This window comes from Anabrus simplex, chromosome 1 (genome assembly GCF_040414725.1).
Source record: "Anabrus simplex isolate iqAnaSimp1 chromosome 1, ASM4041472v1, whole genome shotgun sequence".
Taxonomy (NCBI): Eukaryota; Metazoa; Arthropoda; class Insecta; order Orthoptera; family Tettigoniidae; genus Anabrus; species Anabrus simplex.
The window spans coordinates 443019316-443042935 of NC_090265.1; the positions used below are offsets into that span (position 1 = coordinate 443019316).

The 23620-nt window shown below is 40.2% G+C and overlaps 1 protein-coding gene across 3 annotated transcripts in view; it reads right to left on the minus strand.

The window, feature by feature from the left end:
- The window catches only part of plx (PTB_TBC1D1_like and TBC domain-containing protein plx), a 624596-nt gene that overhangs the window by 139099 nt on the left and 461877 nt on the right, over positions 1 to 23620 (minus strand). For all 3 annotated transcript variants that reach the window (XM_067135187.2, XM_067135188.2, XM_067135192.2), the window contains 3 exons: positions 16553 to 16699; positions 2227 to 2427; positions 406 to 653 (listed from right to left, as the gene is read on the minus strand). In XM_067135187.2, the coding sequence (XP_066991288.2) occupies positions 406 to 653; positions 2227 to 2427; positions 16553 to 16699 (596 nt within the window). The remainder of the gene's footprint in view (positions 1 to 405; positions 654 to 2226; positions 2428 to 16552; positions 16700 to 23620) is intronic.

A 23620-nucleotide genomic window follows, 5' to 3' on the forward strand; every position in this document is an offset into this window, starting at 1 on the left:
CATTGCAAGTTGATGCCTGCCTTCTTGATGAAGATATGAAGCAAAAACAAGCTTGTCAGGGTCTGAGAAGAACAGATGCACAAGAACTGGGTGTGATACTGAGAGAGCCAATCTACTTGAAAACAAAAGTGTATGAAGATGTGGGAACTGGCCTTGTCTTTCATTGTTTTCAGGTTTGTCCTTGACTCCTTTTTCTATTGTTTCCTCTTCTCACATCATCATCATCAGCAGCAGCAGCATTGTACAGTTCCAGTTTCCCTCTTCCCACATGGATCTGTAATTGTGTTTAATCTATTATGTGTTCCTTTTCATTCCTATACTTCTATATTTCTGACCTAAAAGTGTTGTGAATACACTATGACAAGTGAGTGGTAAGGGAAGAAATGACCTAAGATGTTTACTTACTTCTGCTTGGTCCATGTAGGTTCTCCAAGTGGACTATGAGATCTTGAGTTGCCATTTACTTGTTTGCTTTGTCCATTAACAGGAGCTCCTTGGGAGCCAGCCATATGCAGAGTCTCCACAGAACCCCCCAATTTGTTCATTCCACCCAGCACATTCTGTTTATTGGTTGGGACAAGAGTACTAGGTGACAGAACAGTTGGAGAAACAACATTCTCTGTCAAACTCATTTCATTGGAGCAGGTTGAATCCTAAATTAAGACACATAAATCAATTTATCATTCAGTACAAAAACACACAGGCATTACAAATTTTTACATATCATACAAGATAAAGTTTATTTTTCTTTTAGTGTTTAAAAAGAGGACTGCCTTGAGCACCCATTTAATGAACAAAATACACACTGAATATTGAGGGGGAAAATAATTCCACTGAGGGTAGGCCAAGTAAATTTACTGTAAAAATACAATCAAGAATTCAGTAGTCACCAAAATATGATTGCACAGTTACCCAAACACTTATCTGAATGTTTTTTTCCTTGCTTCGTAGAGAGACAAACATTTTTATATGCATATACATACATGTAAATTAAAATGTTTTCAGTCTGTCAAACACATAAGTTCAAAATATAATATATAACACTAAAACATACCTGTAAAAAATACAATTAAACAAACAAGGTCATATTTTGTTCTACAAGAATACTGTCATATTCTATCAGATCACTTTAAATATATGCATATATGCACAATATTGTTTACATTGCATAAACTAAAATTATTATGAATTGGTGATGTTATGAAAAAAATTATACAGATAATGAATGTATTAGTTTGCTACTGTCACTTTTAATTTATGGAAATTTTCCAGTCCTTATCTTGGCTGCTGTCATCCGTTACCTTCTGGAACTTTGTCTGGACTGTCACCTCTTGTTTATTTCTGGTCTTGGTCTTTGCAGCTGGTAAGGGGGAGTGAGGAGAAATTCTGATTCGGGGAGAGGGGAGGGGAAGTAGGTGTGACAATGGGAATATATGCACATTAGTTCTGTACGATGGAGAGGGACTGGGGGTGGGGACAGTGCTGCTTTTTCATCTTGTAATATATTCTGAGCATTAGGCAGTAATTGCATGTTAATGATTTTTATAAAATAGAGAATGGAACTGAATCAAATATAAAACACCAGTCCTTATTTTTAGTGATAAATAGAGAATGGAATTGAATTGAATTAAATGTAAAATGCCAGTCCTTATTTTTAATGATAAATAATTATTTTCTTTCTCTACCGCTTTTTCCCCACACTTGAGGAGTCACGGGTGCGAATCCTTCATACTGATGACGTACAAATTTAATGTAGTATGTGTTTATATGATCGACCACTAAATAATATTTGCTATATACAATCTGTATTTAGCTACGTAATGCCCGCCAGAAGCCCAAGGGCTCTCAACTTGGGAGCGTGGGTTGGCGCCACGGAGCACTTGACTGAATCCTGGCATTGTTTCAACTTACTTGCACCAGGCTCCTCACTTTCATTTTCACGCCTTTCGTGGCACTTGTTTTTCTTTGGTCGATGCCTTCATTTTTTCTAACCGTTGGATCCCTTCCCTTTTTTCTCTCTGATTAGTGCTATATAGAGGATGATTGCCTAGTTGTACTTCCTCTTAAAACAATCATCACTACCACTGCCCACCAGAATGTAATGACCGGTTCAAACCCTCTGCATGACCCTACAGACTCGTTGGAATCAATTTAAATATATAAATTGATTGACTGATTAATTAAATCATTAATTAATTAATTAATAGATGGCTTGCCACAGCATACCTGAGATCCTCGGCGGCCGTTTTCCTCTTCTTTACCCAGGGTGATGACAACATTGCTATGTGGAGGATCACTACTGTTACACTTAGGAACTTTTCCCTTTCCTTTCTCCAGCTCATGAATACGGAACTTCTCTAAAGCATCATCGATGAATGAGTCTGGAACTTTCTTGTGAGATACTTTTATTTTTCCAATGTACAAGACCTGAAATTCGGAAGGAAGAGAACAAAACTTACACAATGTTTATGCTTACTTATAAGAGTTTGGAACAAAATATTCATCAGCCCTGCATACTTATATCCGGTAAGATACTGTCCATTTAGGTGTATTATCGGGGTTTCTACAACAGAACGGGAGTAGGATTGGAAAGGACACCACTAGGGCTTTTAAGAATTATATTGTGGTAAGTTCGCTATTTTGTGGAGCGGGGATGGAGTGAGAGTGGTCCATTATCGCCTCGCCCCGTGTGACGTTGACACGCTGGAGGCTCAGCTCCCGCTGCACAGCCAACCTGATGGGGGAGGCGGCGCCCACGTGTCAGACACCGCTGCACGTGCAGTCATTCGCCGCTACGTCACTGAGGCCTCGAAGGTTACAGAAACGAATACGCCCACGGGCCGAGGACGTTCTATCTCTGTATAATATATTTATTCTTCCATCAAATCAAATACATGTATAAAAAGTGCATTTTGATATTGGATACATCTTAAAGCTATAATATAAAACAAATCATTCTGTATAACGAATAGCTACGTGCATTTTATATTCTAATCTTGTAATTGTATAACTGAATAAATTTTACGACCTATTTAAATATTCATCCATAGAATAAAAACAATGGTATGCCAGGTATGCCTTTAACAGTCCTTCAGACGTTTTTATTTGCGGGGCAAATTTGATGTCTTATGGTAGTTTATTGTATAATTTGGTTTCTATGTGAAATGTTCTGTTTTGATATGTGCTTGTATTTGCATGTGAATGTTTTGTTTGTGTCTTGTGTTATGGTCATGAATACAGCTATTCTTCATTAGGAAACTGTCTTTATTCATTAATATCTTTTGAAAAACAGAATACATTCAAAGATATAGATACAGGGTAATGGGGGATGTTTAAAGTCTTGAATGTAGGTCTGCAGAATTCTCTAGTTTCAACATTCATCATAATTCTAAGTGCTCTCTTTTGAATCCCGGAAGTAGTTAGAACACCTGGCGACATTACTTCATATTTTAAGTGTGCATGGAAATAAGCATATTATGCATTTCTTAATGTTATGATACTTGTGCAAGATTTTAAAATATGTAAAGCTTGCTTGTTGTTTTAAGGGGCCTAACATCGAAGGTCATCGGCCCAATATGTAAAGCAAAACACACTGTGCTCAGATTTGAATTTTAACACTGTATACGCTTATTCCACTTGAGATCATGCTGACCCAAATCCCTAAAAGTTTTGTTTCTAGCTTGTTTCCTGTTTGGTAGTAATTTCAATTTATATTTGGAGTTGCAGGTATCCTGTTCTGAGTGGTATGGAAATTAAGTGGTACCATATATCCACAATTTCTTATTAGAAAATTGTTTCTTGAGACCATTCAAATAATTGTTCTGTGACAGCATCAGCAGACTGCTGCAGAGCCTCATTTGCTTTACCCTTTATTAAAAGTGGGGTATCATCTGAATCAATATTCTGGGTTATGTCAGTTGTATAGTAAAGAAAAGGGCCAGGACTGGCCCCTGTGGAATTCCAAATTTGATGGTACCCTCATCAGATAACTGCTCATTAAGTGGAGTGTTTCCACCACCATTGTATTTTAAGCTAACAATTTGATTCCGCCTAATTACAAACTATTCATGCCATTCATTAGCTACACTTCTAATGCTATATTTATTTAGTTTTGCAAGAAAGATTGTCCGAGTGAATCGATTCACAGGAACGGAGAGCCCAAGGCACACGATTCAGCTGACTCGTAGCGGACAGTGCTGAATAGCGCATTCATGGCTCACTAGCGGGACACTCGACATTGGCGGGGAGCCGAGCTACCGCTGCAGCGAGACACAGTGAATCATGGCACACTGAAAGAATCATGCGTAGTCACGGCTCAGTGAGACACAAGACACATACGGTTCATTATCAGCACACTGGACATTGGCGGGTTAGCCGAACAGAGCCATGGTACAGTGAAAGAATCGTACGCTATAATGGACTCTCGAGCTCAGCTCATTTGAAAATAATACCCAGCTTGCATTCACTGTCCTCTTCTTACAGGTAGTTTTAAATAATAGATGGATTTATTTGCAGTGTTAAAAGGGTAGTCAAAACATAATTCCAAAGTACCTAGCTTGTAAGTACGTAGGCTATTAGGTTATTCTATTTACCGTATTAGTTTAATAAATCAGTATTTTCATAACTAGTTGATGTTCGACAATTAATTAAACTCAGCTCTCTAGCCTCCCCGCCTGGCTGAGTGGCTCAAACGGTTGATGCGCTGGCCTTCTGAACCCAACTAGGCAGGTTCAATCCTGGCTCCATGCGATGGTATTTGAAGATGCTCAGCCCCGTATTGGTAGATTTACTGGCACGTAAAAGAGCTCCTGCAGGACTAAATTCCGGCACCTCGGCGTCTCCAAAAACCATAAAAGTTGTTAGAGGGATGTAAAGCCAATAACATTATTATCTAGCCTACCCTATGGCTATGAGTCATGCTCATGACCACTCGAAATTGTCTGTTTTATATTGGCAAGAACCGCTCAGTATTCTCTCGGTTCGTATGTCGCATCATTGCATAATACTTCAATAATCTAATCACGAGATCACCGGTGTGCGTGGACGGTAAGTGAGCATTCTGATGCAACAGCTTAAATAAAAATATGTTTATTAAGAAAACCAGTGAACTACTGTACATCTCGTGTAGCCTATACAAAATATGACGATTTAAAAATCTTCTGCTGATAGAAAAAGACATTTTCAAAGATGACCGAACTAGTTGGCTGTGCGTTTAGGGTCGCGTAGCTATGAGCTTGCATTAGGGGGATGGCGGGTTCGAATCCTACCGTCAGCAGCTGTTAGGATGGTTTTCTGTGGTTTCCCTTTTTCACACCAGGCACATGCTGGTGCTACAATTAGATTGAAATAACAAATAACGTAGTTGAACCTATTCAATACAAATAAATAAGAAATGTAGTGTTACATTTCTATTTAATTATAAGCGGAAGCGGTACCGGTTTTGACCCCAGTCTGGGTCATCATCAGCCGAATAAAATGTAAAAACAATGCATAGGTGAATAAGAAATTAAAGAATAAGTTTTTCAGAAAAACAGTTTAAGAGGCAATATAAGATAATGGGGATTGGCACTGTGCAATTTTAAATCGTAAAATCTAGAAGAAGTAGGTCAGTCACTTATATGAAGTAAGGCGCAATCTTCTGAATAGTAGCACAACACACGCAAAGTTCGGCACTGTCTCAAAATGTTTACGAGAAGAGGTGAACAGTTAAGTGGGCCAGCCTGCATATACTATCAGGCGCGAAGTCATAACACTATTTGTTTCAATCAAGCGACTTGTCTTCGACTTCTACATAATTTTGGGACTTCATATTTATTAAATTGTGTTGTGACTTCGCGCCTGATAGTATATGCAGGCTGGCTCACTTAACTGTTCACCTCTTCTCGTAAACATGTTGAGACTGCCGAACTTTGCGTGTGTTGTGTTACTATTCAGAAGATTGCGCCTTACTTCATATAAGTGACTGACCTTCTATTTCTTCTAGATTTTACGATTTAACCTCCTGAGGCCCAGACCATTTTTCCTTTGGTCAAATCTCATAAAAGTGTTTACTTCCCTAACAGTGCCTTGGTGGGTGATAGTGAAGTGAGAAGCATACCACACCAAGGTCAATGAATTTCCGAAAATTGGTAACACAAACTTTTGCTATTTTTTTTTTAAATATAAATAAACGATCCATATTTGAACAGTGTGCTTTTAAAAGGACGCCAGGCCTCAGGAGGTTAAAATTGCACAGTGTCAATTCCCATTATCTTATATTGCCTCTTCAACTGTTTTAGTGAAAAACTCATTCTTTAATTTCTTATTTACCTATGCATTGTTTTTGCATTTTATTCGGCTGATGATGACCCAGATTGGGGTCGAAACTGGTACCGCTTTCGCTTATAATTAAATAGAAATGTAACACTACATTTCTTATTTATTTGTATTGAATAGGTTGAACTACATTATTTGTTATTTCAATTTAATTGTGATACAGTTCAATACGGGACATCATGAAATGTTTATCTTTAAATTTACATGCTGGTGTTGTTCCATAATTAAGGCCACGGCCACTTCCTTCCCACTTCTAGCCCTTTCCTATCTCTTCATTGCAATAAGACCTATCTGTGTTGGTGCGATGTAAAGCAACTTATTTGATTTATATTTAATATGTGGGCTACTTATTGTGGACATAGGTATTTTTACATCTAATTCAAAGAACTGTGGAAAACCATTAGGTAGTGCATAAAATTTGAGTTATGTCAATTATTATTATTATTATTATTATTATTATTATTATTATTATTATTATTATTATTATTATTATTATTCGTAAGTTTTGTGCTGTAATATAATAAGCAAGTATAGTACTGAATCTGAAAGTTAGATGACACAGAGGAAAGCAGTTCATAGAATGAAGCATTGAATGTTGTTGCGGCTGTCGTATCAGTACACACTACACAGATGCAATAGGATCAAGACTCTAATGAGCCGTGAATCGGCTCACTGTATCAATTCAGTAACATGAACGGAATCAAATGAATCGGATTCCATCACTAGTATTTTAACAAATAAATACTTGAAATGCTAACTTATTGTTACAACCCAGATATGTACACTACAACATTAAAATTAATTTTAGCTTAATAATAACATGACTGTCCCCATATTTACTTACATAATAAGCTGTTGCGCATTAATATAAAACATGATCGTGCATGTAGCATGGTATATGTTACAGCATGATTCTGACGTTTCTTTTGCAGTGAGTGGTAAGTACTTCTTGGTGTATGCTTTCCGCAAATTCAAATATAACTGTGATAGCTACAATTGCCCTGCTCTGTTATATTTTTTTGTAGCAGAGCGTGGTTGATGATGCTTAATTTTCCCGTTTCTATGTGCCCATACATATAGAATGTGATATGCCACGTACCTGATCAATCACCGGAATCACTGTACCATGATTATTTTATTCGTTTACAAGATTTATGTCAAGCAAGGTGCATTCTTACAAGTCATTCTATTATTTTTGTTTCACGTCTCGTATCACCATGAGTTCCCGATTAGTACCTGACCTCCGTATGCTGAGAAGTTCTGAACTGTCCTATGAATTACTGATCCGTAATAAGGTACCAGTTGGAAACCAATGCTGAAAACGTCCAGCTGTTATTGGTTTCGAAGGATGTACCATCACCTTGTCCAAATCAGAAATAGATAAGTCTATGGACTTTACTGAAGTTTCTTTAGACATAATTAATGTGTTTATTTCAGCTTTTAAGGATATGGATCCATTCCAAGTAAGACGAACTCCTTATATAATCTAATCTGCATGATAATTCCAATGGAACATTTAGTTACCATTCTGTCTTCGCTCCCTTGATGTAAATTGGGCACTACACCAAAAAAAATCTTTACGACGCTTCTTGTGCATTCTTTTCGTCGCTCCTAGGCGAGTTCTTCAATTCGCAGGGGAAGAAACAGTGCCAATATTATGTAAATTTACTTATTTCATGTTGCCTGGTGGACAATACATATACGTTATTTTGAAGGCTGGATAAAAAACTTTAAATGTCATTAAACGAATGTGATAGTAATGCAACTTAGCATTATTTATATGTTTGTTCTTCAAAACTGATGATTGAATATACAACTATTTGAGATGAGCAGTGAACCGTTAATTTCAAACTGAAGCCTCTTCTTCTCGCACTTCGTTTTGTGGCAATTATCGCTGAAGGCGTATGGATCCGTTTGCGGTTAGAAAAAGAAAGGTGTGCTGAATCTTTCATCCAGATTGAAGAAATGAACAAGGATATTGTTCCCCGGGGGAGAAAACTGGTTGATTGGATTTTCTCTTGGTTTTCTTATGTGTGCTGAGGTCAGGGACTCTTAATTTAAAAGAATTCGGTTCTATCGATACAGAGAATGTGTTAATGTAAAACAGTCTTACCGAACGCTGATGGAACTTTCATCAGTTATTTATTACTACAAATGCCTTAAAATAGAATAGTAAAAGTTATTGTGAATTTCTTAGCATTATTTCGGTGCGTAACGACTTACCTCCTCTATGAAGGTAGAATTATGTTTTTAATTTTGTTTCTGTGCGTTTCTTCTTTATTACCTACAATTCTTCGTGGCTTAGCACATGTTGCAAATGTCACTAATGTTGAAGTACGTTGTAAAGGACATTTTTAGTAAATATTTTACCACAATACTCAATCAGCTTTCCCTGGCCAGTCCCTTGTACAATTTTAACTTCGTCATCGTCAAAGCAGCGCACACTGGATAATTCCACATACAACTGTCCGCAGCTGAACAGAGGTTCTTTTAGAAAAATACCCATTTCCTATAACGTCTGATCTTGCGACTTGTTAATATTAATGACAAATGCAAGTTTAATAGGGAATTGTCGTTTTTTAAAGTAGTTTAGTATCGGTAGTTGCAAGATCAATTCTCAGGGCTGTGTCCCATTTGCGATCACTCCCATTTCAGAGGGAAAAAATAATGTGAAGAAAGACGAGTTTCTGTCCCATTTGCGACCAATGTAAAATTATCAGCGACCTCTCAGGGTGTTCCAGCAGGGGGACCGCTAATTAGGGCGTTCTCCAGATAACCGTGTAATAATGATAGACTCGGGGATTCTCCCAATCTGTCCCCTCTCTCTTGAACTATTTTTCAGGTAATATTAGTCTATAGTTTTCAGCATACTTATTCCAGCTGCAAACATCCACTGTTGATGTAGCTTGTGCTGTTATCTGCGTGCTTACTTACGACATGGAGTTCATTGAGATGAATAGAAGTAAGCCTTGTGCTTTATATAATGGATACTCTTACAGACATTTACGGGGAAGACAAGGATGTTTGGTGACATGGGTATGCATAAAACAGTAGAAGTTCCAGTGTAAAGGAAGGCTAGTGTGTCAAAACGATACAGTGGTGAGAATGATCGGTCATCAGTGCGTTCCTGTCGAGGCGAACTTGGACGTAAAGAAAGCTATATTTCGAGCGAAGAAGCGATCCCGCGAGGAAAACAATGCGGCAGTTCCTCAGGTATTTGAAGAAGAAATCCATAGCCTTTACTAAACAGGGGTTACGAATTCGTTAAAAGGAGTCGCTATTCTACAATTTTAAAGAGTACGCTGTACCGAAACAGAAGCCATGTTCAAGGAGTACAAAAAGAGCTAAGAAGTTCCGAGGAAGTTATTCTTCGTGAGGAAATCCTAAAAATCCTAAAAAATGTTTGACGGGGAGAATTTTCTCCTGACCGATGATGGTATACAGGGTACGTTGTTTGTGTTCGGTAGAGGCAAAGAAAAGGAGATTTTGAGAAGAGAAAAGTCTTACTTCATGGACGGGACATTCAAATGCTGCAGTAGTCAGTTTAATCAAATCTATTCCATATGCGTCGATGTTGGAAGCACAGAAGATGAAACAAATGTTGCACCAATCGTCTTTGCTATTCTTCCGGACAGAAAGAAAGAAACGTACTTACGAATGCTACGATTGGTTCTACGAGAATTACCTGATTGGCAGACTGAGACGGTATATACAGATTTTTAAACGTCGTCTATCTCAGCCTTGAAGGAGGTATTTCCTTCAGTTAATATCCGCGGGTGGTTTTTATTCTCTTCATTTTACACAATGTATCTGAAAGAAGGTTCAGAATATTGGTATGACTACACTATACAAAGAAAATGAAGACGTCAAACTGTGTACGAATGCGCGCTGCCCTTACTCTTCTCAGGCCTGAAAAATGTTGAAGAAAGCTGGCTATATCTCCACGGGCAAGCACGAGAAGACGAAAAATCTCGTCGATTTCCTCGACTACTTCGTGGAACAATGGCTAAAAAATCCTGAAGTGCCACCTGATTATGGAACTGCTACCGGCGACATCATAGGACGAATAATTCAGTAGAAGGATGGAATCATAAAATGAAGAATCGGCTTGGAAGATCACACCCCAGAGTGAACGACCTCATCAAGTGCCGTACTTAAAATATGAAGCTGAGGAATCTAATCATAAGAGCCTGAGGACGGACTTGAATTTTTAAAAAGTGAAAAGGAATAAGCTGAACAGGAAGTTGGATGGAAGAAGAGCAAGGATTAATGGAAGGTACGAAGAAGATTCTGATGTTATAAAGTTTCCTACGACGACGTCTTACACTCTGAAACTTTGACTAATGCCAAGGAGAGCAACAAGATTGTCAAGTGAAGTCCAAGTAAGGTTACCCGTGCGGGTCCATGGCATCCATGGGTCACTTGACACCCTGTCTTGAAGCTTGTGCGCGGCGACGAGAGACACACCTCAGACAGGTGCGGTGCTTACTATTTACGAAGAACGCACGCAGTTCTGGCTGGCGCTAACAATGGAATTTTGTACATCTAATCCGAGCGTACAGAAAAAATATCATTTTCTATAAAATGCCGACCCCGTGGTGTAGGGTCGTGAAAATTCAATATTCATTGACATGCCCCACAACGGGCGACTTAAACGCACTCTACAGTGTGCTAGCAGCAGTGCCAGACCTGTAGCTCAGATCCTTTCAAACAGAACAAAGATGGCCTAGGCCACCATAGCTCAATTGGTAGAGCAGCCGACGCAAAATCGGGAGGTTGTGGGTTCGGATCCCACTGGTGTCCGGCTGGCCATTTTTGTTCTGTACTTAACATCTCTTCAACACGTACTGCATGTACGTAACACGACCTAATAGGTTGAAAGTCTGTTTCGATTACAATGCGGTCGTGAAAATTCAATATTCAAAGATATCCTGAGTTCACCCAGCTTTCGCTCCCGTAAAACAAGGTTGGTCTGAAAACAGACCAATGTAAAGACAGTTTCGTCTGGGAGCTGACTTCCTTCTTACAAAATACTGTTGATCGCAACTGCGAGCTCACTGCATTAGCTTTACGATACCTTGATTCAACCTCACTTACAATATTACCATCCTGGGAGAACACACAACCTAAATATTTGAAATTATCGACATGTTCTAGCTTTGTATCACCAATCTAACATTCAATTCTGTTAAATTTCTTACCTACCGGTACTGACATCAATTTAGTCTTCGAGAGGCTAATTTTCATACCATACTCATTGCACCTATTTTCAAGTTCCAAGATATTAGACTGCAGGCTTTCGGCACAATCTGTCATTAAGACCAAGTCGTCAGCATAGGCCAGACTGCTTACTACGTTTCCACCTAACTGAATCCCTCCCTGCCATATTATATCTTTCAGCAGATGATCCATGTAAACTCGAACAGCAAAGGTGAAAGATTACAGCCTTGTCTAACCCCTATAACTACCCTGAACCAAGAACTCATTCTACCATCAATTCTCACTGAAGTCCAATTGTCAACATAAATGCCTTTGATTGATTTTAATAATCTAACTTTAATTCCATAGTACCCCAGTATAGGGAAATATCTTTTCCCTCGGTACCCTGTCATATGCTTTCTCTAGATCTACGAAACATAAACACAACTGCCTATTCCTCTCGTAGCATTTTTCAGTTACCTGACGCATACTGAAAATCTGATCTTACAGCCCCTCAGTGGTCTGAAACCACACTGGTTTTCATCCAACTTCCTCTCAACGACTGATCGCACCCTCCCTTCCACGATGCCAGTGAATACGTTGCCTGGTATACTAATGAGATACCTCGATAGTTGTTGTAATCCTTCCTGTTCCATTGCTTATAAATAGGCGCAATTACTGCTTTTGTCCAATCTGAAGGTACCTTACCAACACTCCATGCTAATTTTACTACTCTATGAAGCCATTTCATCCCTGCCTTCCCACTATACTTCACCATTTCAGGTCTAATTTCATCTATTCCTGCTGGTTTATGACAATGAAGTTTATTTACCATCCTTTCCACTTCCTCCAGTGCAATTTCACCAACATCATTTTCCTTCTCCCCATGAGCTTGGCTGTTCGCAACACCACCAGGATGATTTCCTTTTACATTGAGAAGATGTTCAAAATATTCCCTCCACCTCTCCAGTGATTCCCTGGGATCTATTTTGAGTTCACCTAAATTACTCAAAACACTGTTCATTTCCTTTTTCCCTCCCTTCCTAAGATTCTTTAATACTGTCCAGATAGGTTTCCCTGCTGCTTGACCTAGCCTGTTCAGGTTATTACCAAAATCTTCCCACGACTTCTTTTTGGATTCAACAACTATTTGTTTCGCTCTGTTTCTTTCTTCTACGTAACAATCCCTGTCAGCCTCGGCCCTTGTTTGGAGCAATTTCTGATAAGCCTTCTTTTTACGTTTACAAGGTGCTCTCACTTCATCATTCCACCAAGATGTTCGCCTTTTCCCATCGTTACTCACAGTTGTTCCTACGCATTCCCTTGCTGTTTCTACTACAGCATCCCTGTATGCCACCCATTCACTTTCTATATCCTGAACCTGCTTACTGTCCACTGTTCGAAATTTCTCACTAATCATATCCATGTACTTCTGTCTAATTTCCTCGTCCTGGAGATTTTCTACCCTTATTCGTTTGCAGACAGATTTCACTTTCTCTACCCTAGGCCTAGAGATACTTAGTTCACTACAGATCAGATAGTGGTCTGTATCCTCGACAAATCCCCGGAAAACTCGTACATTCCTAAGAGATTTCCTGAATTCGAAGTCGGTTAAGATATAGTCTATTATTGATCTGGTACCTCTAGCCTCCCATGTGTAGCGGTGAATAGCCTTATGCTTGAAGAATGTATTCGTAACTGCTAAACCCATACTAGCACAGAAGTCCAGCAAACGCTTCCCATTCCCATTAGCTTCCATATCTTCCCTACATTTACCAATCACCCTTTCGTATCCTTCAGTTCTATTCCCAACTCTCGCATTAAAATCGCCCATTAGCACTATTCTATCCTTGCTGTTGACCCTGACCACGATGTCACTCAATGCTTCATAAAACTTGTCAACTTCATTCTCATCTGCACCCTCACATGGTGAATACACGGAGACAATTCTCGTCCTAATTCCTCCAACTGAGAAATCTACCCACATCATTCGCTCATTTACGTGCCTAACAGAAACTATGTTGCATGCAATGGTATTCCTGATAAAGAACCCTACCCCAGACTCTGCCCTTCCCTTTCTAACACCCGTGAAGTACACTTTGTAATCTCCTTTCTCTTCCTCGAATATCACTTACTCCTAGCACATCCAGATGCATCCTCTTCGCTGACTCAGCCAGTTCTACTTTCTTTCTTCCATAGGCCCCATTAATATTGATAGTTCCCCATCGAGTTCCATTTTGTTCGCCAAGTTGTTTCCAAGGAGTCCCTCGCCTGTCAAATGGGAGTGGGACTCCGTTACTCCCATAGGTCCGAGGCTTGCTTAAAATGTTCCGAACTCGGTAAATTCATGAAGCAGGATGCTATCCTACTTGCACATAGTCCAAGTGAGGATCTCTCCTCTAACGGGTTATGGACCACCGGTGAATTGTATAGTCCTAGTCGCCTGAGCACAAGGAGGGCCATGACTCAGAATATGTCCGAGATGCCCACTCCCATTCCATATCAACTGGTATCCCGACTCTCGGGACCACTTACTAAGCCACTCAGCCGTTGCCCATGGTTCACGAACTAGGACATGACTACAGTAACTCACGCCATGAACCATGAACCATTGTATTTGTAAATAATAATAATAATAATAATAATAATAATAATAATAATAATAATAATAATAATAATAATAATAATAATAATAATAATAATAATAATAATGAATACAATTATGTTTCTTTGTGTAAGTTAATTACAAGTTCCACATAATTTAATATTGGTAAAACCAGGCTCTAAAGTCTTCCTGGAGAGAGCATTTTCAATTATGAAAAATAAATGGATAGATGTTGAACATTACATTACATCTTTATTACCCGCCATAGTTACAAACCATCTATATAAGGAAATAAAGAAAATATAGTACATGGCTAGACTACCTGCTTCACTACAGCTAAATCTACAACTAATTTAGCCTACAAGGGCGGATGACCAGTCCACATGCAAGGGCCCATCCTACCACCCTCTACCTTGCACCTAACTTGGTGGCCTCCCCACACGCGAAATACCAGATCATGTAAGGCACCACCCAGATGTTGAACAGAACTCATTAAACATAGTGAAAGCTTTCATAAATCATCTTCATTCTTCATCCTGACCTTTATCAGATTACCGGAGATCGGCCAGTTTTAGGGCGGGATGCTTTTCCTAACGCCAACGCTGTGTGGAGTGATCCACTGAGTGTGCGTGTTTCTGTGGTGGTTTGCAATGCGGTATGTTGTATGTAAATTACGATATGTATTAAATCTTAGTTAGATGACTTAACTAGACGCAGTTAAAATCCCTGGCCCAGCCGGCAATCGAACCCAGAGCTCCTCTGGCACTTCGTTGACCATTTAGCTAAGAAACCGGACTAGTCATCGTTTTCGAACCTATTTGAAGTAACGAAAACAGATTCCAAGTTGATAAAAGAGGAACAAAATATTACTCGTATATTATTCACAATGGACTTTGTATCATATTATAAATTGAATGTTTGAAGGGGAGAGAGAAACAAGTAACTTGTTTCCTTTTTATGGGAAATGAATCCCTGACTTCAAAGTAAAAGTGTGAAATAATTGTGGCAAAGGGGTGCATCCGAATTTCCATCATGTACTGCCACCTATGCAGAGTAATTGCCTCTTCACCCTTCAGAAGGAAATGGATACAAGAAAGTAAGTAAACAAGTGCGCCCTTATCCAGTACTCGGGAGATAGTGGGTTCGAACCCTACTGTCGGCAGATCTGAAGATGGTTTCCCGTGGTTTACCATTTTCACACCAGGCGAATGCTGGGGCTGTACCTTAATGAAGGCGACGGCCGCTACCTTTCCACTGCTAGCTCTTCCCTGTCCCAACGTCGCCATAAAACCTAACTGTGTTGGTGCGATGTAAAGCAACTTGTTAAAAAAAAAAAAAAAAAAAAAAAAAAAAAAAGATAAGTAAAGAGTTGATAAACTTGATTTTTGCTGAATAGAAAAGGTCAAGAGAAAGTTGGCAAATGTTTCCCTTTCAAGCGCAGAGGCCTTCGTATCAGAGGGCTCTAGGTTAGATTCCCTCCAACTCGCGGCTGGGTGTGTGTGTTCGTCTTAATGCACTTGCATGAAAAGTGTATAGACTTTAAATACAATCTCTTGCGTGAGTGGTTGAAACGGAAAGGCATATACATGCATTTTCAACACGTTTGGGAAAAAGACTTCAGAATTTGTCAATTATTCTAAATCATGAACAAGGTTTGGCTACTGCAGTTTGCCTATCTTTGTAATGTAGAATCAGTGTCTTGGGCTGTTATTAATACGTTCAAATAGTTTTTATACCTGGTGACCCTCCAGCCCGTACTTGCTACTTAGAAGTGTCCCGCATGCACCGATGATGAATGGGATGCCTAATCGCCGGTTTACACAGGAGCGCTACAAAGTGCTATATTTTGGATGTGAAACACATGGGAGTAATTTTTAACTACACGCGTTTTGTAACAAGGTGCTTTTGTAAATTCCCGAAAGATGCATAAAGTATCACTCGTTAACTTATCCACGCACAAAAGTAGCTTGTACGTGTATGCTCCTTGAACGATTCTCTAGCTCTTCGGCGAAATACGTGGATAAAAGGCAGGTGGCTATTTAGAAACTCCTGCCCATACAGTCTGCGAGCTTCGGCTCCATTGCGACCAGATTCTTCATAGATTAATATTACGACTGTGTATTCGTTGTTGCTGATCACACCAGCCATTGTCGGTGAGTTGACAGCAACTGTTGTGCTCGAAAACGAGGCTTACTTATTATTTGCCGGGCTGAGTGGCTCAGATTGTTGAGGCGCTGGCCTTCTGACCTCAACTTGGCAGGTACGATCCTGGCTCAGTCCGATGGTATTAAAAGGGGCGCATATACGTCAGCCTCGTGTCGGTAGATTTACTGGCACGTAAAAACTCCTGAGGACAAAATTTTGACACCTCGGCGTCTCCGAAAACTGTAAAAGTTGTTAGTGGGACGTAAAGCAAATAACATTTTTACTTACTTCGAAGAAGTGGGAGTTACTAGGAGATATGTCTGCAGAAAGTGACGTGAGGGCAGCAGCACTGCTCATTGAGCGTCCTGGGGTAGCGGCTGGAGAAGGCCCATCCTCCTTGGATTGTTCGCGCATAGCGTTAAACAGCTCGACCACCTGAAAAAATAAAATTAGGTCAGAAAGACTAGTAATCTCACATATTTAAATGCGACATAGTTTACAATCGACTGAATTTCAATACACTGAAATCCCTGAATTCTACCTTTAAACCTACAAATTCTAAACAATTGGATGCCTGAGAAGAAACAGTATGTTAAGATAATGCCTTTATTGATGGCGAATAAGACCAATTAGTTTAACAATGCATAAATTAATATCAAACCCTATTTATAAAATCGAAAATATTTTGACATATTAAAAAGGCGTTGTTGGCTGTTCTAGATATAGCCTAGCTGCTAGATTTACCTTACACGCTTATCGTGTATTCTAATTAGAAATAATAAATAGGTTGAACCTTCCGGGTAAATTTATTTATTCAGTTAAATTTTCATTTGAACATTTTATAGCAATTGACAAAAACATTTTAAACTATGGTGAATGATGTGAGAAGTAAGAGATGCGCGATTTGCGTAGTGCTTTATTATGTTCTTTACAAACATTAAGTATATACTGTAGTTCGATTCAATGTAGTCGCTTCATTTCCACAATTCAATGTTACAATGAAATGGTTTTTACAAACATGCCCGAAGTCATTGCTATAGAAAAACTTTTCAAGGTAGTTTGATGCATTTTGCCAAAAACACTTCAAACCTTTGACCTGTAAAACAACTAGCACAAAATGGAAAACCAAAAAGTCATCTTCAGGGCTGCCGACAGTGGGGTTCGAATCCACTATCTCCCGAATGCAAGTTCACGCATATTGCCCAGTACAATAGTCTGATCTCTTTCATATTTTAGATTCAGGATGAATGCCTTTGCTGGCAAGACCTAGTGTTTACAGTGCATCGTCTTCTGGTATGGGCTACAGCAATTTTGAATTTTGTTACTTTCATTAATCTGTCTCAGTCTTATCCTTGGCTTTGAAATATGAAAGTGGCTGAGGTATGTTTCTTGTTATGTTTACTATTTGTTTTACGTCACACCGACACAAATAAGTCTTATGGTGATGATGGAATGGGAAAGGCCTAGGAGTTGGAAGGAAGTGACCGTGGCCTTAATTAAGGTATAGCCCCAGCATTTGTCTGGTGTGAAAATGGAAAACCTTTGTCGCCATAAGACCTATCTGTGTCGGTGCGACGTAAAGCAACTAGCACAAAATGGAAAACCAAAAAGTCATCTTCAGGGCTGCCGACAGTGGGGTTCGAATCCACTATCTCCCGAATGCAAGTTCACGGTTGCGCGCCCCTAGTCACACGGCCAACTCGGCCGATGACTGAAGTATGAACGATGCTACAGTGCGTTCGCTTACGGGTGGGCCGGGAGAAACCTTGCTTGCCTTTCACTAGCCACTTGCGGGCTTGAGACGCGCCAGTCAAGGTAGAAGCATCGCTTGCCGGGCACTAGCTACGCTGTCGGGCGGGTAAGAGCTATCTGTATGCTTCCACTGTCTATATTACAATGCTACGAAGACACATTAATGAATGAATGAATGAATTAATTAATTAATTAATTAATCGTCCCTTAACCGTAATTTATACACGATATGCACTATATAAGGCTTTAATTTTAGAAGTCTAGTGGCAGTAAAAACCGATGTTTTTGAAACACTAACTTCCTGTGAAACACGTCTTAAAGATTTATTCGGAGAGCGTGTGAATGATGCAATGATTTCACCAATTTTTCACTTAGGAATGGAAGCATTTAGCGATCCTCTGTCCTTAGTTTGTTAACAAGTTGTCCAACAGTTTCTCTACCCGGAATTGGAGCACACGGATATTTCACTTCAAACTGTCTGCGACCTCTCTACATGACTGTTTTTACATATGTATCGTACATAAAAACCCTCTGTTCAAGCGGGTGTTCAGCCTCACATTGCTAACCACTGCGTTACACACGCGCTGCACAGCTGGCTGGCTTAAAACTGCCGCCTTCTCGATCCTGACTGGTGCTTCTCAAGCCCGCCCGTGGCTAACGAGGTTTCTCCCGGCCCCACCCGTAAGCAAACACCCGTAAGAGTAGTAAAGCCACTCCTCATGCAGCCAGTCCCCTCTATGAATAGCGTGAAAATGTTGCTCATAGGGTCGGTTGATGTATGCATTTCAGTGAGCTTAGCAGACATATGTAATAGCAAATTCTGGCTCAGCGAGGGAAGCAACGGGAAACTACCTCACTACTTATTTTTCTAGTACGCCTCTTCAGTGATGTCCAGGCGGTCTATGACAACTGATGGTGAATCTGTTGAGGATCCAACCAGCCTTCGGGCTAAGGACTGAACACACAGGCCAAATGAACTGTATGGCAATTGACCTACCTAAGCCGTTTGATAAGGTAGATCATGCAAGACTACTGGAAAAATGAGTGCAAATGGACTAGACAAAAGAGCGATTGAATGGGTGTCTATATTTTCTAGAAGACAGAACTGAGAGAATTAGAGTTGGCGAAGCGATATGTGATCCTTAATCATTAGGAGGGTAATTCCTCAGGGCAGTATCAATGTTTTCTTATATATATATATGGCGTATGATAACTGATAGCACAAACTGTAACAGCTGCAACTACACAATGCCAGAAGAAAAAAGTCTTAGTAACCATTGGTTCGCAAACGAGCCATCTGATGTTACGGATGCAGACAATCCTGAAAGATGATGCCGCAGAAACAGAAGGTAATTCCATCCATTGAGTTTGTTTGGTAAAATAGGACGACACTCCAGTTAACACGGTTGAAGAACTGGAGAAGAGACTTGCAAATGCTTGTCAAGGATTTCAAAATGATGCAGGCGTGTTTGAAAGAATTCGAAACTCAATGCAGCGACGAGTACAGGCCCGCATCCGCGTACAAGGACGACACTTTGAACACCACCTTTAACTACGAGTAAGTACACTGTACAGTCATTGTAACACGGAACTGTAACATGCTAAGAAAGACTGTTTTTTGTTCATTAAAAACAACTGCACTTCTAAAAGTATCTAATCACTTTTCTTAATATTTTACTGGTACCTTTACCTTACTGGAATGACAATCAAGTCAGATGTGGCTGGTAACCACAAATTCTAAATTATCTCGCAAACGGGTCGATTGCGAACTCATGTTTATTAAGACTTTTTGATCCTAGTATCGTGTACTTACAGCTGTTTCAATTTGCGCTATTAATTATGATACACCCTGTATAAATGATATGAGTAAAGAACTGGAATCAGAGAAGAGGATTTTGCGGATGATGTTATAAATAAGTAACAGAATTGTCAGCGACTGCAAAGAGACCTTGACAATGTCGTGAAATGGACAGCACGTAATGGTATGGTGATAAACGCGGTAAAAGGTGAGGTTGTGAGTTTCAGAAAGAGAAAAAGTCCTCTCAATTTTAGTTACCGCGTTGATGGAGTGAAAGTCCTCATGGGGATCACTGTAAGAACCTAGGTGTTAATATAAGGAAATATTTTCATTGGGATAATCACACAAACGGGATTACAAGTACAGTTTAAAAGTAAAATTCACATGATTATAAAGGTATTTAGGGGTTGTAGTAAGGATATAAAGCACAAGGCATGTATACGCGCGCCCATTAATGGTGTCCCGATGTAAACAATCAACACTGCCCCACTCCAGTACTGGAAAGGAGGGGAGGGAGTGAAGGGGTAGTGTTTAAGACCACTCCAGTACAAAACTGGAGGGACGGGGTAGTGCCGAAGGCACAGTGACCCACCTTCCCGCTTAATGCACGCATTGCTGCATGTAGACAGCCTGCTACAAGACTTTGTTGTGACTGAAATGGGCACAGCGGCGGATGTATTGAAGTACAGTATTAGGTAACCTACTCTGATAATTGCAGCATCAAGAGGTAAAAAATGTTTTTAACCGAAAATATTTGATATATTCTATAAACAGAAAATTAGTATGCTAAAACAAGATGTTGATGTATAAATTATTATAACCGTGTAAGCATTTCTTTATAAAAATAACTGAAGATACATTTTACTTCTTGAGCAATAAGCAAATACATCAGAAAATGATTTAATATCATTAAAATTCAATTTCCATAAAATACAAAGTCGTGTCTTAAAATAAACAAAAATAGATTTTTACAGAAATATCTTATCAAAAATATGAACGTATCGCACCTTGTTGGAAAATATATAAAATAAACGTACGGTAAAGTAATAAACATAATGCACTGTCCATAGTTACATAATTTCAAGAAAAGAAAAATGGAAATTAGAACTAATCGTGAAATGGGTTTCAAATAACTAAAGAGTTGTGTCACTTACTGACTTTGCAACAAGTATAGGTGACTGGTTCATCCTCCCTTCCAGAACATTAATAATCGGACCATCTCCCATTCCTCTTTATCACTTGCTCTAGCCGCTTGGAAATGGAATCTATTAGATGTTGGAAAAAGTCTGGTTCATTCCTTAGATTCACCCAAACTCGACGGCAGTGCATTAGCAGAGCCGTTCTTGTCCTCTCCTGACCTGGAACCCACGTGTTTACCATTCTTGCCCAAACGTGCTTTATTTTGTTTAAGTCAGCCGACTTGGGAGGCCAGTAAAGCACGTAAACGCCAGGATGCTGTTTGAAGAAAGCTTCGGTTACATGCTCAGTGTGAACAGAGCAGTTGTCTTGCACAAACCTGATAACGGGAACTTCTTCTATGGGGTAATTAGCTCGAACGCTAAGAAGAACAGCACCTTCTAAAACGTCCACATATTCACAAGCAATCATATGTTGAGTGATCTCTATCAACTTTCCTGGACCGGCGCGTCGTGATGAGGGTGAAATGATGATGAAGACGACACGTACAGCCAGCCCCTGTGCCAGCGAAATTAAGCAATGATGATTGAAATTCCAGACCCTGCCGGGAATCGAACCCGGGACCCCTGTGACCAGAGACCAGCACGCTAACCATTTAGCCATGGAGCCGGACAGCACTTCAGCTGTTTACCTGGATCGGAGCAAAATACCTTTTCAGCTAACTAAATTGTAATCTCCCATTCCTGTGTGGAGTAACACTTTCTTGTAGTGCAAAGCCTACGCGAAGTTCTCTGTGGATAGGAAGATGTCGCCCCTTTTTCGCAGCTCGGCGATTGTAAATTCCTGCAGGGTGGAATCGGCGACTCGCGGTAGTCCGGCTTACTGGCAATGTCAACGCGACAATCGCATCACTGATAGTCGCAAACGGAGAATTGTCCATAATTTGAACGATTCCAGCATCCTGTTCTGGAGTAGTTCTTCTTGCTGGTGGCTTTACGTCGCACCGACACAGAGAGTTCTTAGAGCGACGATGGGATACGAAAGGGCTAGGAGTGTTAAGGAAGCGGCCGTGGCCTTAATTAAGGTACAGCCCCAGCATTTTCCTGGTGTGAAAATGGGAAACCACGGAAAACCATCTTCAGGTCTGCCGACAATGGGATTCGAACCCACTATCTCTCGGGTGCAAGCTCACAGCCGCGCCCCCCTAACGGCACGGCCAACTCGCCCGGTCAAATCATTCTTCACCTCGTTTTGCCATATTTCTACCCACTTCCAAACTGTCGTAAGACTGCATGATATTGCTTCAGCTATTGCTTGGGGGACCATGTGAGCCTCCCGCATGCCAAAAATACGGCCTCGATTCACTCGTGGTAAGATAGGAGCCATCCTACAGTGTTAGAGTATAACGAAATGTAGGCTGCCACGGAATACACACACTATGCCTTCAAGCACTACCCGTTCACTCCTGCCCCTCCTTCTCAGTACTGGAGTGGCCTTCAACACTACGCCTTCACTCCCTCCGCTCCTTTTCAGTACTGGAGTGAGGCAGTGTTGATTGTTTACGTCGGGACACCATTAATGTGCACGGCTGTACGTGACCACAATTAGAGTACGGATTCAGTGTATGACACCCTCACCAGGACTACTTGATTCTAGAAATGGAATCCAAACAAAAGCAGCTCGATTTGTTTACGGATGATTTCAGAAATAAGAGTAGCATTACGAAAATGTTGCAAGGATTGGGTTGGGAAGACTCTGGAGAAAGGAGACGAGCTGCTCGAATAAGCGGTACGGTATGTTCCGCGCTGTCAGTGAACAGATGGCGTGGAATGACATGTGTAGACGAAGTTTGAGTGGCGTTTTTAAAAGTAGGAAATATAATATGAAGATAAATATGAATTCAAGAGGATAAATTGGGCAAATATTTGTATACAGAAAGAGGAGTTAGGGATTGGAATAAGTTATCAAGGGACATGTTTGATTAATTTCCAAATTCTTTGAAATTATTTAAGAAAAGACTGGATAAACAACTGATAGGGTATCTGCCAGCTGGGCGACTGCCCTAAATGCAGAACAATCGTGACCGACAGAGTGGCTGATTTACACCTATTTCATCAGTTGTCATTGGCTCTACATTAGCTTGCCAGCACCCTGTCGTTCACTGTCACCATTCTACGCACGGTAGTCTCAAGTTTGCACACTGTCGTACCAGTCTCATTTGTTCTACAGATGTACTTTTTGTCTTATTCGTTCCCTTATGGAGTCTACTTTCCTCCTGCATACTTTCTCTATAGGATTTACCCGTTTATTAGTTATATAAACCTAAAGTATCACCTAATTGTCGTAACAGGCGACTAAAAGAGGCCTAAGGAGCTCTTAACTTAGGAGTATGGAGTTGGAAACCACGCGGCTCATAGCTGAGTCCGGGCATTGCTTCCACTTACTTGTGCCAGGCTCCTCACTGTCATCTCCTATCCCACCTCTCTCGGCCAACTCCTGTTCTTTTCCTACTCCGGCGGTATTGGGTTCTCGAGGCCTAGGGAATCTTTCATTTTCACGCCCTGTGCGGCCCTCGTCTTTCTTTCGCCGATACCTTCATTTCTCATTTTTCGAAGTGTTGGTCCCCTTTCATTTCTTTTACTTCTGATTAGAGTTAATAGAGGATGGTT